The 13,783-nt window shown below is 36.8% G+C and overlaps 1 protein-coding gene across 1 annotated transcript; it reads right to left on the bottom strand.

Annotated features, from left to right (window-relative positions):
- Positions 1-3,683: 3,683 nt before the first annotated feature.
- On the bottom strand, positions 3,684-13,742 carry COPS5 (COP9 signalosome subunit 5). The gene is made up of 8 exons (XM_056486095.1): positions 13,514-13,742; positions 13,172-13,406; positions 10,579-10,707; positions 10,075-10,140; positions 8,591-8,676; positions 7,665-7,776; positions 6,804-6,952; positions 3,684-4,079 (listed from the first exon to the last, which is right to left on the bottom strand). The coding sequence occupies exons 1-8, from the start codon at positions 13,669-13,671 to the stop codon at positions 3,995-3,997; spliced, it is 1,020 nt and encodes a 339-aa protein (XP_056342070.1). The 5' UTR covers positions 13,672-13,742; the 3' UTR covers positions 3,684-3,994.
- Between the last annotated feature and the right edge of the window lie 41 nt (positions 13,743-13,783).

The raw sequence follows: 13,783 nt of genomic DNA, 5'->3' as shown, positions 1-13,783 counted from the left end.
TAAGGTCAGCCTCTTTATTAGCTTTTCCTGAAGCAAAAGTATTTCTTGACTTATGTGAGGCTGCTTATAAGAATAAAGACTACAGAGTTGTGACAAAACCCAGACACCTGTGGCTAATGGTGCCAGAAAGAGTTTTTGGAACTGAAGCATTTTCTAAAATTTGTCTTTCTTCAGTGTACTGTGCTTATTATTTAAAATTCCCATTTAGCATAAGCCTTCAGAAAGGCTCAGTCTCCAGTAGATATCTAATGTAAGAGATCTAGGCAAACATTTAATATTTACTAACTCTCACTTTCCCAGAGTGGGAAAGAATAAGGGCTCTCAGAGTGAGGGTTGAGGTTTTGAAAATCTGTGTGCTTTAGGGTATAAATGGGAGCTGCTGGATGCAGACATATTTAGAAAAAAATTGACCCTAATAAATAGCCTGATCTCCTAATTAGCTTTTTACAAGGGAGACAAGGGAATGAGTGAGAACTATTTTGCATCTCTAAAACTTTGGTGTATCCAAATCATGAGTAGAGTGCAGGTCTGGGCTCTGTGTGTCAAGATCAAAGTAGGATGTGGGATGTATGGACAACAAATAAAATTATCAAGTAGCTAAAGTGGCAGCTGTATAACAACAATTAAAAAGCTTCTCAATTTAGAGAGAAGGCTGAGGTGACAATATGATGAAAGCTAATTAACATAAAGGTGGAGGGTAAATCAAACAAAATTGTTAATCACACCCTCCCAGTCTATTAGAACTAGAAATCCTCTAGAAAGCTACTAGATCCATTCAAAACAGGTAAAAAAGTGGCCAGGTTCAGGTGCTCTGCCTTAGCAGCACTCCTACAGCTGCCTTTGGAGATGGTCCATCAGCAGGGTGTTTCCTATACTCCCTCACCTTCTCTTGCCTACTTTCATGTTATGTAGGCTGGAGGACAGGACAACAGGGAAATAGAAACAGAAGTCAGTCTCTCACAGCTGCATTACTCCATGCAGCAAATGTAAAAAGGCAAGAAAAAACATGTCTTGTTTTCTCATTCGTGTTGGACAGAAGCCAAGCCATTCAATCTCCAGGCAATAAAATTAATTTCTTGGAGCTGTCATTCCATTCCTTACCAAACATTTAAAGGGAACTTCAAAGGAGAAGCAGATCTGATAGGAGACTGAAGCATCTTTGTCCTGGTAATCACAGAATAAACCTGAATGGCTCTTCTTCTAGCCCATTCACAATGAGGCAAACCAGTATTCTATCAGGAATTACAGCTTAGTCCTTTGTATTTGATTGCCACAAAAACACATACACTTCTTTGGATTTTGGTGGTATTAGTATTTATAAATTACTTAAAAATGTAATTTGCATACATGAGAAAGGTGAGCATACAGGTATGCTTCAAAAAAGGAAAAACAGAACAGGATAGAGAAGAAGTTCAAACACGATTCAGCATTTTCAGCATTCTGTAATTTTAATATGATGGCAAATACTGCTAGATGAAGAAATTACTTGTGTTAAGATTTTTATTTACTGAAATGTAAAAGGCACTCAGTATTTTGAAATGCATGCCTGTCTCAAAACATCTTACTGAAGAGAACCTATTTGTATGTGCTTTAGTACTTACAGCATTACTTCAGCTGTCAGCTATCTGGTATGTAGCACTCATTTACATAAACTAATTTCTAAATAAAAAGTGGGTGCAAATGGGGAACAATAAATCATTGTATCTGAACAACATGTACTGTTCTCAAAATTACCCTTATTAGTAATATTTTTGAAGTCTCACAACTGCTTGGTAGAATTAAGGCATCTATCCATTAATGATTCTCCATTGTTCAGGTACCTGTTTATGAGTGCAGATGGGGATGACTCCTTTGTGGTAATGATCTTCAATGCATGGAATTCTGATCTCAGAATTTGGAATAATGCTAGCACTAAAAATGGCTATTCAAAGACAAAGGCCCTGTTATTCTGGTTTCTAAATACTGCAGAAAGGATCCCATGCAGGCAACAGGTATAGCCCCACAACACGTGTGTTTTAAACTGAGTTATAACACCATATGCTCTGCAAGTAACAAGAAACGTAACTCAATGGACAACTGTTCACATGAGCATTTAAACATCAGCACTCATATTGCTATAGTTTATAAAACAACTTGGTATTTTGAATTAAGCCATCTGTAACTAAAAACATTGTGTGTGAACCTACATGTAAAAAAATTAAGTTCACTGTTATCACAAACAAGGACAGGTTAAATATAGTCATAGACATGAGATAAACTATTATTTCATATTTTAGGTAAATACAAGATATGCAAAACTTTTGGATCATATTATGCAAAGAGAATTCTACAAAGAGCAATAGAGATACCTATTAGATATATCTCACAGAAGTAGAGTGCTTCTTTGTGTAAACACATATTGACTGGGACAATGGTTGTGTATCTCAAAGACTGTGGAAGAAAATTAAGAAAAGTTACTGGCCAGGTACACTTGCTGTGTCTTCCTTGAACTTAAAAGGAACTGCTGTGTACTTACATACTGTGCTTGTTTGTACAGAAGTCTACTGGTGCAATTTCCAAGAAAATAAATACTTTGAACTATTAAAATACCACAGCTTTCTTCTGACTCCCCACCACCACAGTCATGCTGAAAGAAGAATAAAACTGTTCTCCTACAAAACTGCACATCTGATAATTATCTCTAATTTACTAGCTATGATTAAATATATTTTTCCAATACAGATGCTGATGCTTTAAAACTCTTGATGAACTTCTGCTTTAGGGTATCTACATTTCCCTGCTGAATTACAAATTTTCATTGTATAACTCGGATCTTAACTTCAAATCCACTGGAATCTGTTTGGATGAAAAGGCCTAAATGAGTAATAGCTATTAAAATTTCCAGACCAAAACAAAAACAAAACCCACATAAAGGCAGAGCTATGGCTGAAAAGGAGAATCAGTGACTTAAGGTATAAAGCATAATGGCATATTGTATAAAGCATAAATTATCCCAAAAGTAAACATTACAAAACCCCCAGGAAACTCACGATTAAAGATGAAAACTTAAAAGGAATCCAAACATTTTGTATTATTGAAATGCAGTATGAAAGCCTCCAAAACAAACTTAGATCAGCCCTGCAGCAGCACCACATTGTAAGCCAGAAATTATGATTAATGCATTTAGTATCTGTGGCCTGAAATTAGCCTAATGTGATTTCAAAGGTAATTTTTCATTTTGTTCCTTCACATGCAACAAGTGACTATGACAAGCAATAGAAGCTGAGAAGGAGAAAAATAATGGTACATAACCATGTTATGAGTTCCACTGCAGAGCTGGTCAAGAGTTGACTATTTAGAACTATTTAGAAACATAAAATGTCCATCATGAGTGTGAAGCTATAAGCAAAATACTGTTGTACCATGCAAAAATGTTTCATTACTATGGAAGAAATTATTTCTGGCTGGACCAGTGAACCTCCATCAGGAAAGGCTCCATCAAATTTAATAACTTGTTAAAGGATAAACAAGTGGGATTTCAATTATTAAAATTAAGCACAGATATTAAAATCTGAGAAACAAACTTCTTACATTAAGTAGGTTACCTACCTAATCTGAGCAGACAGAACTTTTCTACAGAACAATAAGAAAAAGAGTACGGGAAGATAAATGTTTGCCAAAAATATCAAGGCCCAAAACGCACATTTAGTTTCAAAATTCTTTTATTGCAGTTGGATAATAGAGATAAATATCTAAGAGCAAAATCCAGTAAGTCACATTTATTTTCCTTTGGAACAATTCTGCAAACTGGTTTTATGATAAAGAACAAAAAGTTGCACTACATTTTGGAACATTTTGTTCTTTAAAACTGGTCAGACAGGTGGGAAATATTAAAGTACTACAAATTGGATGAATAATTTTCCACTTCAGCTTCATTTCCCAAACTGAACAAGTCCAAGCAAAAGAAACTATGATATTTTCTGCTTTGGAGATACATATCAACTGGTAATGCACTTCAAGCTATATTAATTTGATTAAAAAGTTTATCCTTAATAACCTGAGACATCAATCCATGTATAGCTTCTATGGTGGTCTTGCAGCTGAAAAACAAGCATAAATTCAATGTTGGACAAAAACTGAACTGAACTGTCATTTCCCTTGAAGATATCCAGCTGTTTTGGAAGTTCAGGGTGCCCATAATCCCATGAATCTTAAAAACTGTCCAGAAAGGAACAGTCACACACAGCAATTTAGCCATTGTTGCCAATACCTTGTTGTTACTTAAAAAGCAAACTGACTATACACACAAAGACCAATTCCAGAAAACTTTGTCTTGCAATTCAGGACATCTTACATTAAAAAGTGGGCTCTGTGGTCATCTTAACAAAAAAAAAAAAAAAAAAAAAAAAAAAAAAAAAAATCCTTGGGGAATGGAACCATCAGCTGATATTATCAATACCTGCAGGCTCTCCCTTATCTCCTTTGCCCAAGCCCAAGATAGTAGTGTACAGTAACCATGGTTCCTCTGAGAAACTTTACAGGGAACATTAAAGAAAAGTTTATAGAACAAATCAATTATTGTTCAAAATATGTAATGTGCAAAATCCCCAAAGAGCTGAAAGGATTCCTATTGATCCAAGTTTTCCCCAATGTCTTCCGTAGGGCAATGTAGTAATAAAAACAGACTGTACAAATGAAAAAGATTAGTCAGGACTGAAGGCACAGGGAATAGGGGCAATTTACTATTAGACAGATAAAGGAATCCTAGGGAAAGCAAGCTGACTTGGAGCACAATTTGGCTAATGCATCTGTCCCCTTAGAAAATGGCTTAGAGATGTGCATGGACAATAACAGGAGTTATACAGCCCTGTGTAAGCACCTTTATGCTAATGCTTTACAGCACTGTTTTCCCAAAACAGGTATGTCTAACAATGCTTTAGTGATCTTTGCAGCCTTATTTCTTCAGAGTAATTTAGGTGACACTAAATTAATTGGGTCTGCACAAGTCTTCTACTGTCTTTTCTCTTAGGAAAGATCATTAATTGAAGAAAAACATGCATCTGTAGAAGTGTTACACTCAATTTTGGGAACTATGGTAGCTTTTGTTGCACAGGAAAGTAGAATTTATGACAAAAACAATTCCTTCCAATCCCTTACAATTTATAAACCAATTACTGATGAAGACAAAATAAAAACAGAGAAGAAAAATACTTAGAACTGCTGCAACAAATAATATAGTAGCATAATCAGAGAAGGAGCTATTTCTTAGAATAACTGTAAGCATGTGAGAGTAAGGGGAAAATAAAATGCAGTCAGTATTATGGGACTCCAAAAAGCAATGCAAACTTATCAGCAACTCCATCCATCTCACGTTTTTAAAGCATTGCTATTCAGTTTCCCTACAGGAATTGGGACATATCACTTAACCTGGCTGCTATGAGCTAGCAACAGCATTAACTTCACTGCAATTGTATCCTGCAACTGAAATAGGCTAAATGAGTATTAATTTTCATAAAATCAACCCCCCTTCAACCTGATCATGTTTGTTAGAAAACTTGTAAGAGCTTAACTTGTTGTTAACTTGTTGTTAACTTTCCAGGAAAAGTAAACAAAGGTGTGCCAGGGGAGAGAACACCAGGAAACTGTTCTATTATCAAGATAAAGTGATGGGGAAGAGGGACAGAAAGCCTTAAAATCTGAAAACACACAAACATCCCAGATTTTGCTCAATTTTTGCATGCTGTTCCAAGGGATTCTACAGAATTGTTTCCTTATTAAAAGGAATTACTACATCTCACTCAGAATACTCCTAAGGTGTGTGCAGGTAAGTCCTGCCTTCCCCACAGATGGACCTGAGTTTGTACCACCATACACAGTGCAGTATTTCTTGATTTTCAAAGTCTGAAATTTGCCAAATACAATGTCTTTGAAGAACCCAGCTGTATGAGCTGTTGCATACTATTATCTTCTGTTAAATGATTTTACTTGGAAAAATGGTGACTCTAACATGATATAGTCTAAGCACACACATAATTTTTAAGACTATTGAGAAAGAGATGCAAGTATTACTAAGAAGCAACTTATGTATTTCAAAGCTCAAAATAAACAGAGCTGATTACCAATAAACATACAAAAAACCTGAGAGAAAATATTACAGCTTCTTTGAAATAATGTTGTACACCTAGTGACAAAAGTTTATTAACTTACAATAGCAAGTATTTGCTGTCAGGCAGGGTAGCTAAATATAAAGGCCAGAGTATCTGAAAGCTACTTCTTAAAAACAAAACAATAACAAAACCCCAACCTTTTCTTATTTCTAAAAGAAACCCCACATTAATTAAGAAATATGAAACAAAAGAGTTCATAATTTTTATGTTAATAGAAGTATTAGACAAGTGTAAACTAAACTTACTGGACTGTTAACACTAGTTGTTAAAATCATGTTCTATACCATAATTTTACTTACGGTTAGTTTTAACCTGATTAACTATAAAAATGTTCTAATTCCTAGCAAAATTACAATTTTGCATTAGACAGAAAACATTTTTTTTGTTTGCCAGATACCAATGGAATTTTGCAGCAATTTTTTGTTTAACAATGTAGAGTTAAATTTATTCCAAGCTCCTAAAAATTAAAAATTCATTGTAGGTTTAGTAAGATTTTCTTTAACTTTCAAAAACAACTAGTGACTTCTGGAGTCTCTCATTCTTATCTATAACCTAATTCTTATCTTTAATCTTCTCAGGTTACAATTACAGGCATGATAAAAGTTTAAAACCAAATACTTCTTTTTGCATGAAGAATGCATGGATTTGTTATCTTACCTGTCTCTTGTTGCTTTTGCAAGTTTGTCTTCTGACTTCTTGTCATGAGTCTCTAAACCCAGCATGAAACTACCCCTTCCAAGCTGAGCTTCTGACTGTTCTAATTTTTCAGACAAATCAAAGACTTGGCCAGTGGTGTAGTCAGCATTCTTAGGAGAAAGAAAGGAATAAATATTTTGAATTTAAGCTATGAATTGAAGCATTTATACAAAAAATAAACCAAATCTGAGAAAAGTTTTTAAAAGTCTAGTGCTGCATATTTTAATCTATATTTGCAATTGAAGTGATATGGAATATGAGTGGTGGTTAAGAGAACAGAAGCTGAATGTCTGACAAATGCTCAATACCTAAAGACTGAATTGCGTTCTTTTTATTACTTTTAACCCATGCCCTACATTATGTAGGAATAAGTAAAACTCAGTTGGTTTTGACCAGGAGAAGAAAAAAACTTGGCTTCTGCAGAGGGAAGGTTTAAATGCTCAGCTGTTAACCTGTTAACCTGCAATATTTCTATTCTAACCTAGTTTTAACAGTTCCATTGTTTGTTTTTTTCTTAAGTGTTTACTTTTTAAACACCATTATTCATTGCAGTGCTCTATAGAGATACAAGATAAAAAAGTATTTAAGAAAATCGAAACGTATAGAGAGAACTCAGTAAAATTAAATGTGTTATTCCCACCTTCTACTTTTACAGAGCAGATATGAGGAACGTTTCAGTATTTATGATTAGGAAAATCTTCCTTCTTGTTTTATCTGACAGATTCTGAATGTGGGGTCTGTATCTATCAGTGTGCATTTTACAGCAGAGGGCCTGGCTTTCAGACTCATGAACGAATCAATGCACACAACTGTGATACTTACAGTAAGCAAACTAGAAGAACTGAGAGTGTTCACCCAGTACTTGTTCCACAACAGCTCAAGCAATTTACGATCCAAAGATGATTTAAAGTACGAGACTTCTAAAGCATAGTACCTTTAAAAACAAACATGCAAACAAAGTAAGTGTCCATCTAAATGTCTCACTTGATGATTGCATCTGAAGTACATTCAACTCAAAAAATCCTTATCAGTGGCAAATATCTTCAAAAATTCAAAGCACTTAAGGTTACTCCCAGTTGCAATTCTCTGAATGATTTTCCAAAAGTAATTAATATATAGATTTAATACATAATTCTCAAACATACTGCTGTGTTCTATTAAATGAGATTGCAAGAATTTTTTAATTATTCTCTTAACAACCTATTCCATGCTTGGGTTCTTCAATACTGTAATAACTAACCGATGATTGTAGTTTTGCATGTATCACTTCTAATTTCTTGAGGAATGCTTGGTAGCAGTAAATGTTACAAAGAGGCAAACAATCTTACATTCTACCCCAACTATTTTGAAAGCCAAGCTTTAGTGGTGTTACAAATTAACACTCCCAGTAATGCAACAAAAGGAGCTGCACAGCACTTGCCCTTACTCAGTCTAGCAGTGGGATCACAGCCTCCCCAGTCCTGCGATCAATTGACCCTTTCCTCCCTGCCCCAACAAGGCATCACTACTTAAAAGTGTTCAGAAATCAACTGCTAAAGCTTTTAACCAGGTTCATCTTTATCTCTGCAGAGTTCTCCCTTAAATCATCTCCTGATAAATGCCTGTAACACCTTTTTCACAAAAACAAGAGTACTAAAGCAACAGTGAACTTCAAGATTTAAAACTACAAGAAATTTACTTTTCCATACGGAATCACTAACCTAAACATACAAAAAGATAATAAAGTTAACAGTTTTTTTGTTACTTACTGTTTACAATGTACACCAAAGTCTTCTATTTTATTGAGTGGAATAGTCTGGTATTCAGAGGGACCTTCATCTGGAGGTTTATAGCCCTAAAAATTTAACAAATGGCAAAGATGATACAGTAATTATGTGGCTTTTCAAAATGCCTAAACTTTACCAAAAAAATTCTAGTTCATGCAAATCTAGATTATTTTTATCTAGAGAAAACAATATTTCCCCTGGTAGCCTGAAATTCAGCATTTTCTTGGACCTCAGGTTTATATTTGGCTTTACTAGCTGTACTAGTCATTATATTTGCAGATTTATCAAAAGCAAACTAGTGGCCATATTTGAGTTCTTTCAAATAAGTAACATGGCAAGCTATGATTAGATAATTTCTTAGATCAAGGAAAGGGCAATCTTCTTCTCAGACAGTATATCTCTACTTGTTCTTGGAAATTTTGAGGGAAGATTTGAGAAGAGGGAAGAAACATCCATGGATATGCCTTAGAGATACCTAAAACTTTCAGTTACTTGTTTAGCCAAGATGTTGCCATTCACAGCTACTGACTAAGCAAGAACTGCCTGCAGTGAGAACTCTCTAAAAATATGCTTCTCATGTGTATTTTCCAGATGGTTTTCAGGTACAGGTTTCTTCTCCCTGTTCAAAATTCTCAAAGTATTTATGCAGTGGCTTTGCCTACAGAAGTAAATATTCTCCTCAATCGCGAATTGTTCTAAGATTTCTTATACTTTTGTCAACACAAAAATAATGCCTGATCCTCTCATAAACATTTTTGTTAATTATGAAATTTAATTTTTATTAAACAATTTATTTTGGTAATTGCTTTACTGGATAGCTGTCTGAAGTTCTTGATGAGTCACTAATAACTGGGTCTTTAAAACATATACCTGAACTTTGCTGGATTAAAATTAAATAGCACAGCCAGAAGTATACATGAGAGGATGCATTTGGAGACCTAGATCTCCAATACTGATGTGATTTTTTAGTTTTAAGCCTAACTCATATTGTTTAAATAACTTTTTTGTACATTAGTTTGTGAAGATATATAATATTTATTTAAAAAAGTTAAGTAGATAGTTTTGATAAAACTATTTAGATAGTTTTCTAAAATGAAAAGCAAATTACAACATATTAAACACGCTATTAACATTTCATTTTAGGTCTAAAAAATAAACAGAGAAGAACTAACATAAAACAATTTTGATGACTGCTACCTACAACTACATCCATCAGCTATATGGAGCTACACAATTTTGGGAAAGCTCCACAATCTGGACAGTGTAATTGATTTAACTCTGCCAAGAAAACCAAACTAAAGTCAGCCTTTATAAACACAATCAATACCCAAAGGCGTGCAGTAACCAGTGTATGGGCACATCTTCCTTTGGAATGAACATTCAGTACAGCACAGCAGATCAAACTCAGACAATCATTTAAGACACTTCAGTGTTCACACACTAGATAATTTTAGATAACTATTTACCTTAGGATATGTCCTAAAAGCTCCAAGATTTACTTTTCCTGCAGATATTGTTCTTGTTGGATCAATCTGTAGAAAAACAGGTAATACTCATTACATACATTTTACAATTACATGGTAATCTTATTTCAGAAATTCATGCAAATTGTGTTAGTTCTGTCATAAACAGTACTTTTTCTGTTGGTATGAGACTCTAAAAAGATGAGAGTATCAATAGTCTTCAGTGGATTATTTTTTCAAATTAATTTTCCTTATTTCCTAAATACTTAAAACCCTTTATGTTCAAGAGCTAAACCATAACTGAAACAATGCAGTGAAAATGGTCTAGGAAAGCAACACTACTGGTGGCCAGTATGTGGCCAGCAAAGCAGGAGTGGCATCAGTTTAAAGTGTGGATCTAACACCTCCATCATACAAACTACACACTAGTAAAATGCTGACAGACAGAAATCCAAAGATGATTCCCCTCAACATGATTTGCTATCAGGGTTACCAGCCAGTACTTACAACCACTGCTACGAACGGCTCCTGAAACTGCTGATTAAGCATCTGGGTACTGACGTCGATGCCCGAGAGCCAGCAGCCGTAGCCGGGGTGACTGTGGTACCAGCCGATGGCATTTTCCAGGCGTCCCACCTAAGAAAGACAAGGGAGGGGAAACAGCCCCAGCGCTCAGCTCCATTCCCAAAGCACGGCTGCCCTCCAGCGGCACTTCCAGCACAATGCAAGGCGTGGCAGGATAAACAGGAATTTCCACTCGTGATAAAATATTCCCTAGAAACTGTACAATTAGTACTGGCATTCTCTGCTACAGCTGTTGCTGTAGAACAGCAGCCTGCAAGGAGCCTGGCGCTCCTGCTTCAGTCACAGCTGGAGTACAGAAGAGGTTCCACACAGCTGGATGGTGAGCTGCAGCTCCTCAGCTGAGAAATTTCTTAGGGATATAACACAAGTGTATCTAATCTCATGTAATGTAGGAAACATCAACAGAGAACGAATTATTTGGTATGGTAACATATCTCACAGGCACATACTATTAGATTAGTGGTAGGTTTAGAAAATAACTTCAAAGGCATGCTTTCAAACACCAGAAGTGACAGAAGTGATTGCCTGGAGACAGGTTTAAAAGCCAGAAGATGAACTTTTGACAACTTTTAATCAGATAAAACCTCAAAATAGGAGTTTCCAAATAATACACCTGGCTATCTCTAAAAATAGTGGGAAAAAAAGGAGCAAAGCCAAAAAAACTCAGGAGAATAAACACCCATTGAACCTAATTTTTGTAATCCTCTCTAAGGAATTGTTTACTGGTTATCCCAGTAAAGATGAGACAGAACACACTGCCTACTTTATTTTTTAATTGGTGAGGAATATTTGTATTTTCTTTACAACTCCCATGAGAGAGTAACAAAACACTAAAGAATGTGTATTATTTTTCAAAACCAAATAATACATTTAAACTCCATTAAGACCAGATCCTGTCCATGGAGAATCAAATAACTGGAACAGCAGCATCTATAAAGCATTTATATAGGAGGATATATTAACTAGCAACCTAATCATAAAAAGAGCTATTGCAGGAGCAAGAGCTTGCAAAAATCAAACATGAAATGCCCAGCATTAAAACTCTGCCAGAGCACCAGGAAAGCTGAGTTATTTTATTTGCACACAAGTTCAGTTTCAAAACTGTGAAACCAACTACAGACGAAACTGAGTAACATAAACAATTGGAAAAAAACATTTCCTATCACATAAGAACTCCTACAGAAACCTGGACTGTTTTAAACATAAGACAAGCTGTTTATAATTTTATGCTATATACTTATCATTTTGCAATTCAGTATTGCTACTTAAGAATGAGATTCTATGAATATATCTTTATTTAAAGATAGTACAACTGTATCTTTAGGCAATGACATCTCTTCAAGTTACCAACTATATGCAACAAGAGTATTATCATCACGACACTGTTTTCAGATAAAACATGCTAGATTAAATTAATTATTTCTAGATTTTCTCTCAGGGATTAAAAAAATCCCAGAACATAGTTATTTCTGCATTATGTTTCCTCTTTGCTGATGTTATGATTCAGCCTAATGCACGTCCATTTCAATATCTTCAACTAAGGTATGAACATAAGTACAAGTCTCTGAAATAACCCAAATATTCTTCCATTACACCCACTTAGTATGTAAGGGGCTTCTAATTTTAGCGGTTTAAAAACAGTGGGTCAACTGGGTATCAAAACTGTTTGAGCCTGGAGAGTTAAAGTTATTTCAACTCTTATTTCTAGAATAGAATTGTCCTGTATTGGAAGAAGCACATCAGCAAGTGCTCTGGTTTCCACATCAGCCACAGAGCAGTTGTATTTCTGCTATCTTTCTGCAAATGAGAACTTCACTGTATAATCAGCTTTAATATGACTTGGATCTCTGAATAGAAAGTGATAAAGATGGGAAACAGACAAGTGAGTCTGTTCATCTAATTTTCCAAATGATAAACATGAATAATTAAGTTTCACTAAAACTTACTTATTCCTTCATTGGCATTTTCTTCACAAATACGTCTTTCTTTTATGGAAAAGACCAGCATACTATACAGTAAGACCTCAGAAAAAGGTAAGAATAAATGTCATAATTCTGACCTACAAATACTAAGTATGTCCAATGCAAACATATATTTAATTCTGCATACTGTTTTTAGAAAGAAGTATCAGTTATTTTAGAAACACACTCGCTCACACAGCCAGCAGCTTCAGCCATTAAAACACTTCCTCAGCAATGAAAATAATTTACACAGGGAAGGAGAATGCACTACTTTCCACAGAATCATTAAGGTTTGAAAAGACCTCAAGATCATTGCGTCCAACCTTAGATGACCTACTGTAAGTCAGGGAAATATGTATGTGAAACTGTTTACAGGGCCCTGCGTTCCGTGCAGCTGACATAGTTCTTACTGTCATGTTTGAGGAGAGACAGGACAAGAGGGAAGGCACTTGATCACTGGGAGAGAGAGGAAGCCTGCAACCCCCCAGGTATGCTCCTGTAGCTCGCAAGGATCCCCACGGCGGGGTCAGACACCCCTTGCCACCTCTCCTTACCTGCTTGGCGTTCTCGATGTAGGCAGCCATGTACTCGTAGGCGGCGGCCTGCGCGTTGACGCGGGTCTCGGTGCCCTCCACGGGCAGGGCGAAGCTGTCCATGATGATCATGGTCTCCCCGTCCACCTTGCCCAGCATGAGCCCCATCACTTCCAGGTTGCCGCCGGACCTGGCGTGCATCACCATCTTCAGCAGCGCCAGCGCTGAGATCTTGCAGTACTTGAAGTAATGGTGGCTGCAACAACGCAGAGGCCGGGAAGGGAAGGGCAGAGCCATCAGGTCCGGCCGGTCCTCACCGCCCGCCCGCCCGCCCGGCCGCTCCGCCGCCCCGCTCCCACTCACTCCTTGGTCCAGGGCTTGGCCGCCAGGATCTCCTGCTGCTGCTTGCGGTCGTACTTGTAGATCTCGTCGATACTCTGCGCCTCCTGCATGTTGTTCGCCAGCTCCCACGTTTTCTGCGCCATCCCGCTCCCGGAGGCGCCGCTTCCCGCGGCCGCCATCGCCCCGCTCCCGGCCCCGCTCCCGGCCCCACACCGCCGCACCGGGCCGCCGGCGGAACCAAGCGCGGGCGGGGGTGCGCGCCGAGGGTGGTACGGTCCGCGCAGGCCCGGG

This window comes from Oenanthe melanoleuca, chromosome 2 (genome assembly GCF_029582105.1).
Source record: "Oenanthe melanoleuca isolate GR-GAL-2019-014 chromosome 2, OMel1.0, whole genome shotgun sequence".
NCBI lineage: Eukaryota > Metazoa > Chordata > Aves > Passeriformes > Muscicapidae > Oenanthe > Oenanthe melanoleuca.
Note: the sequence above shows the minus strand (reverse complement) of the source record. Positions and strands in the feature narration are given on the sequence as shown.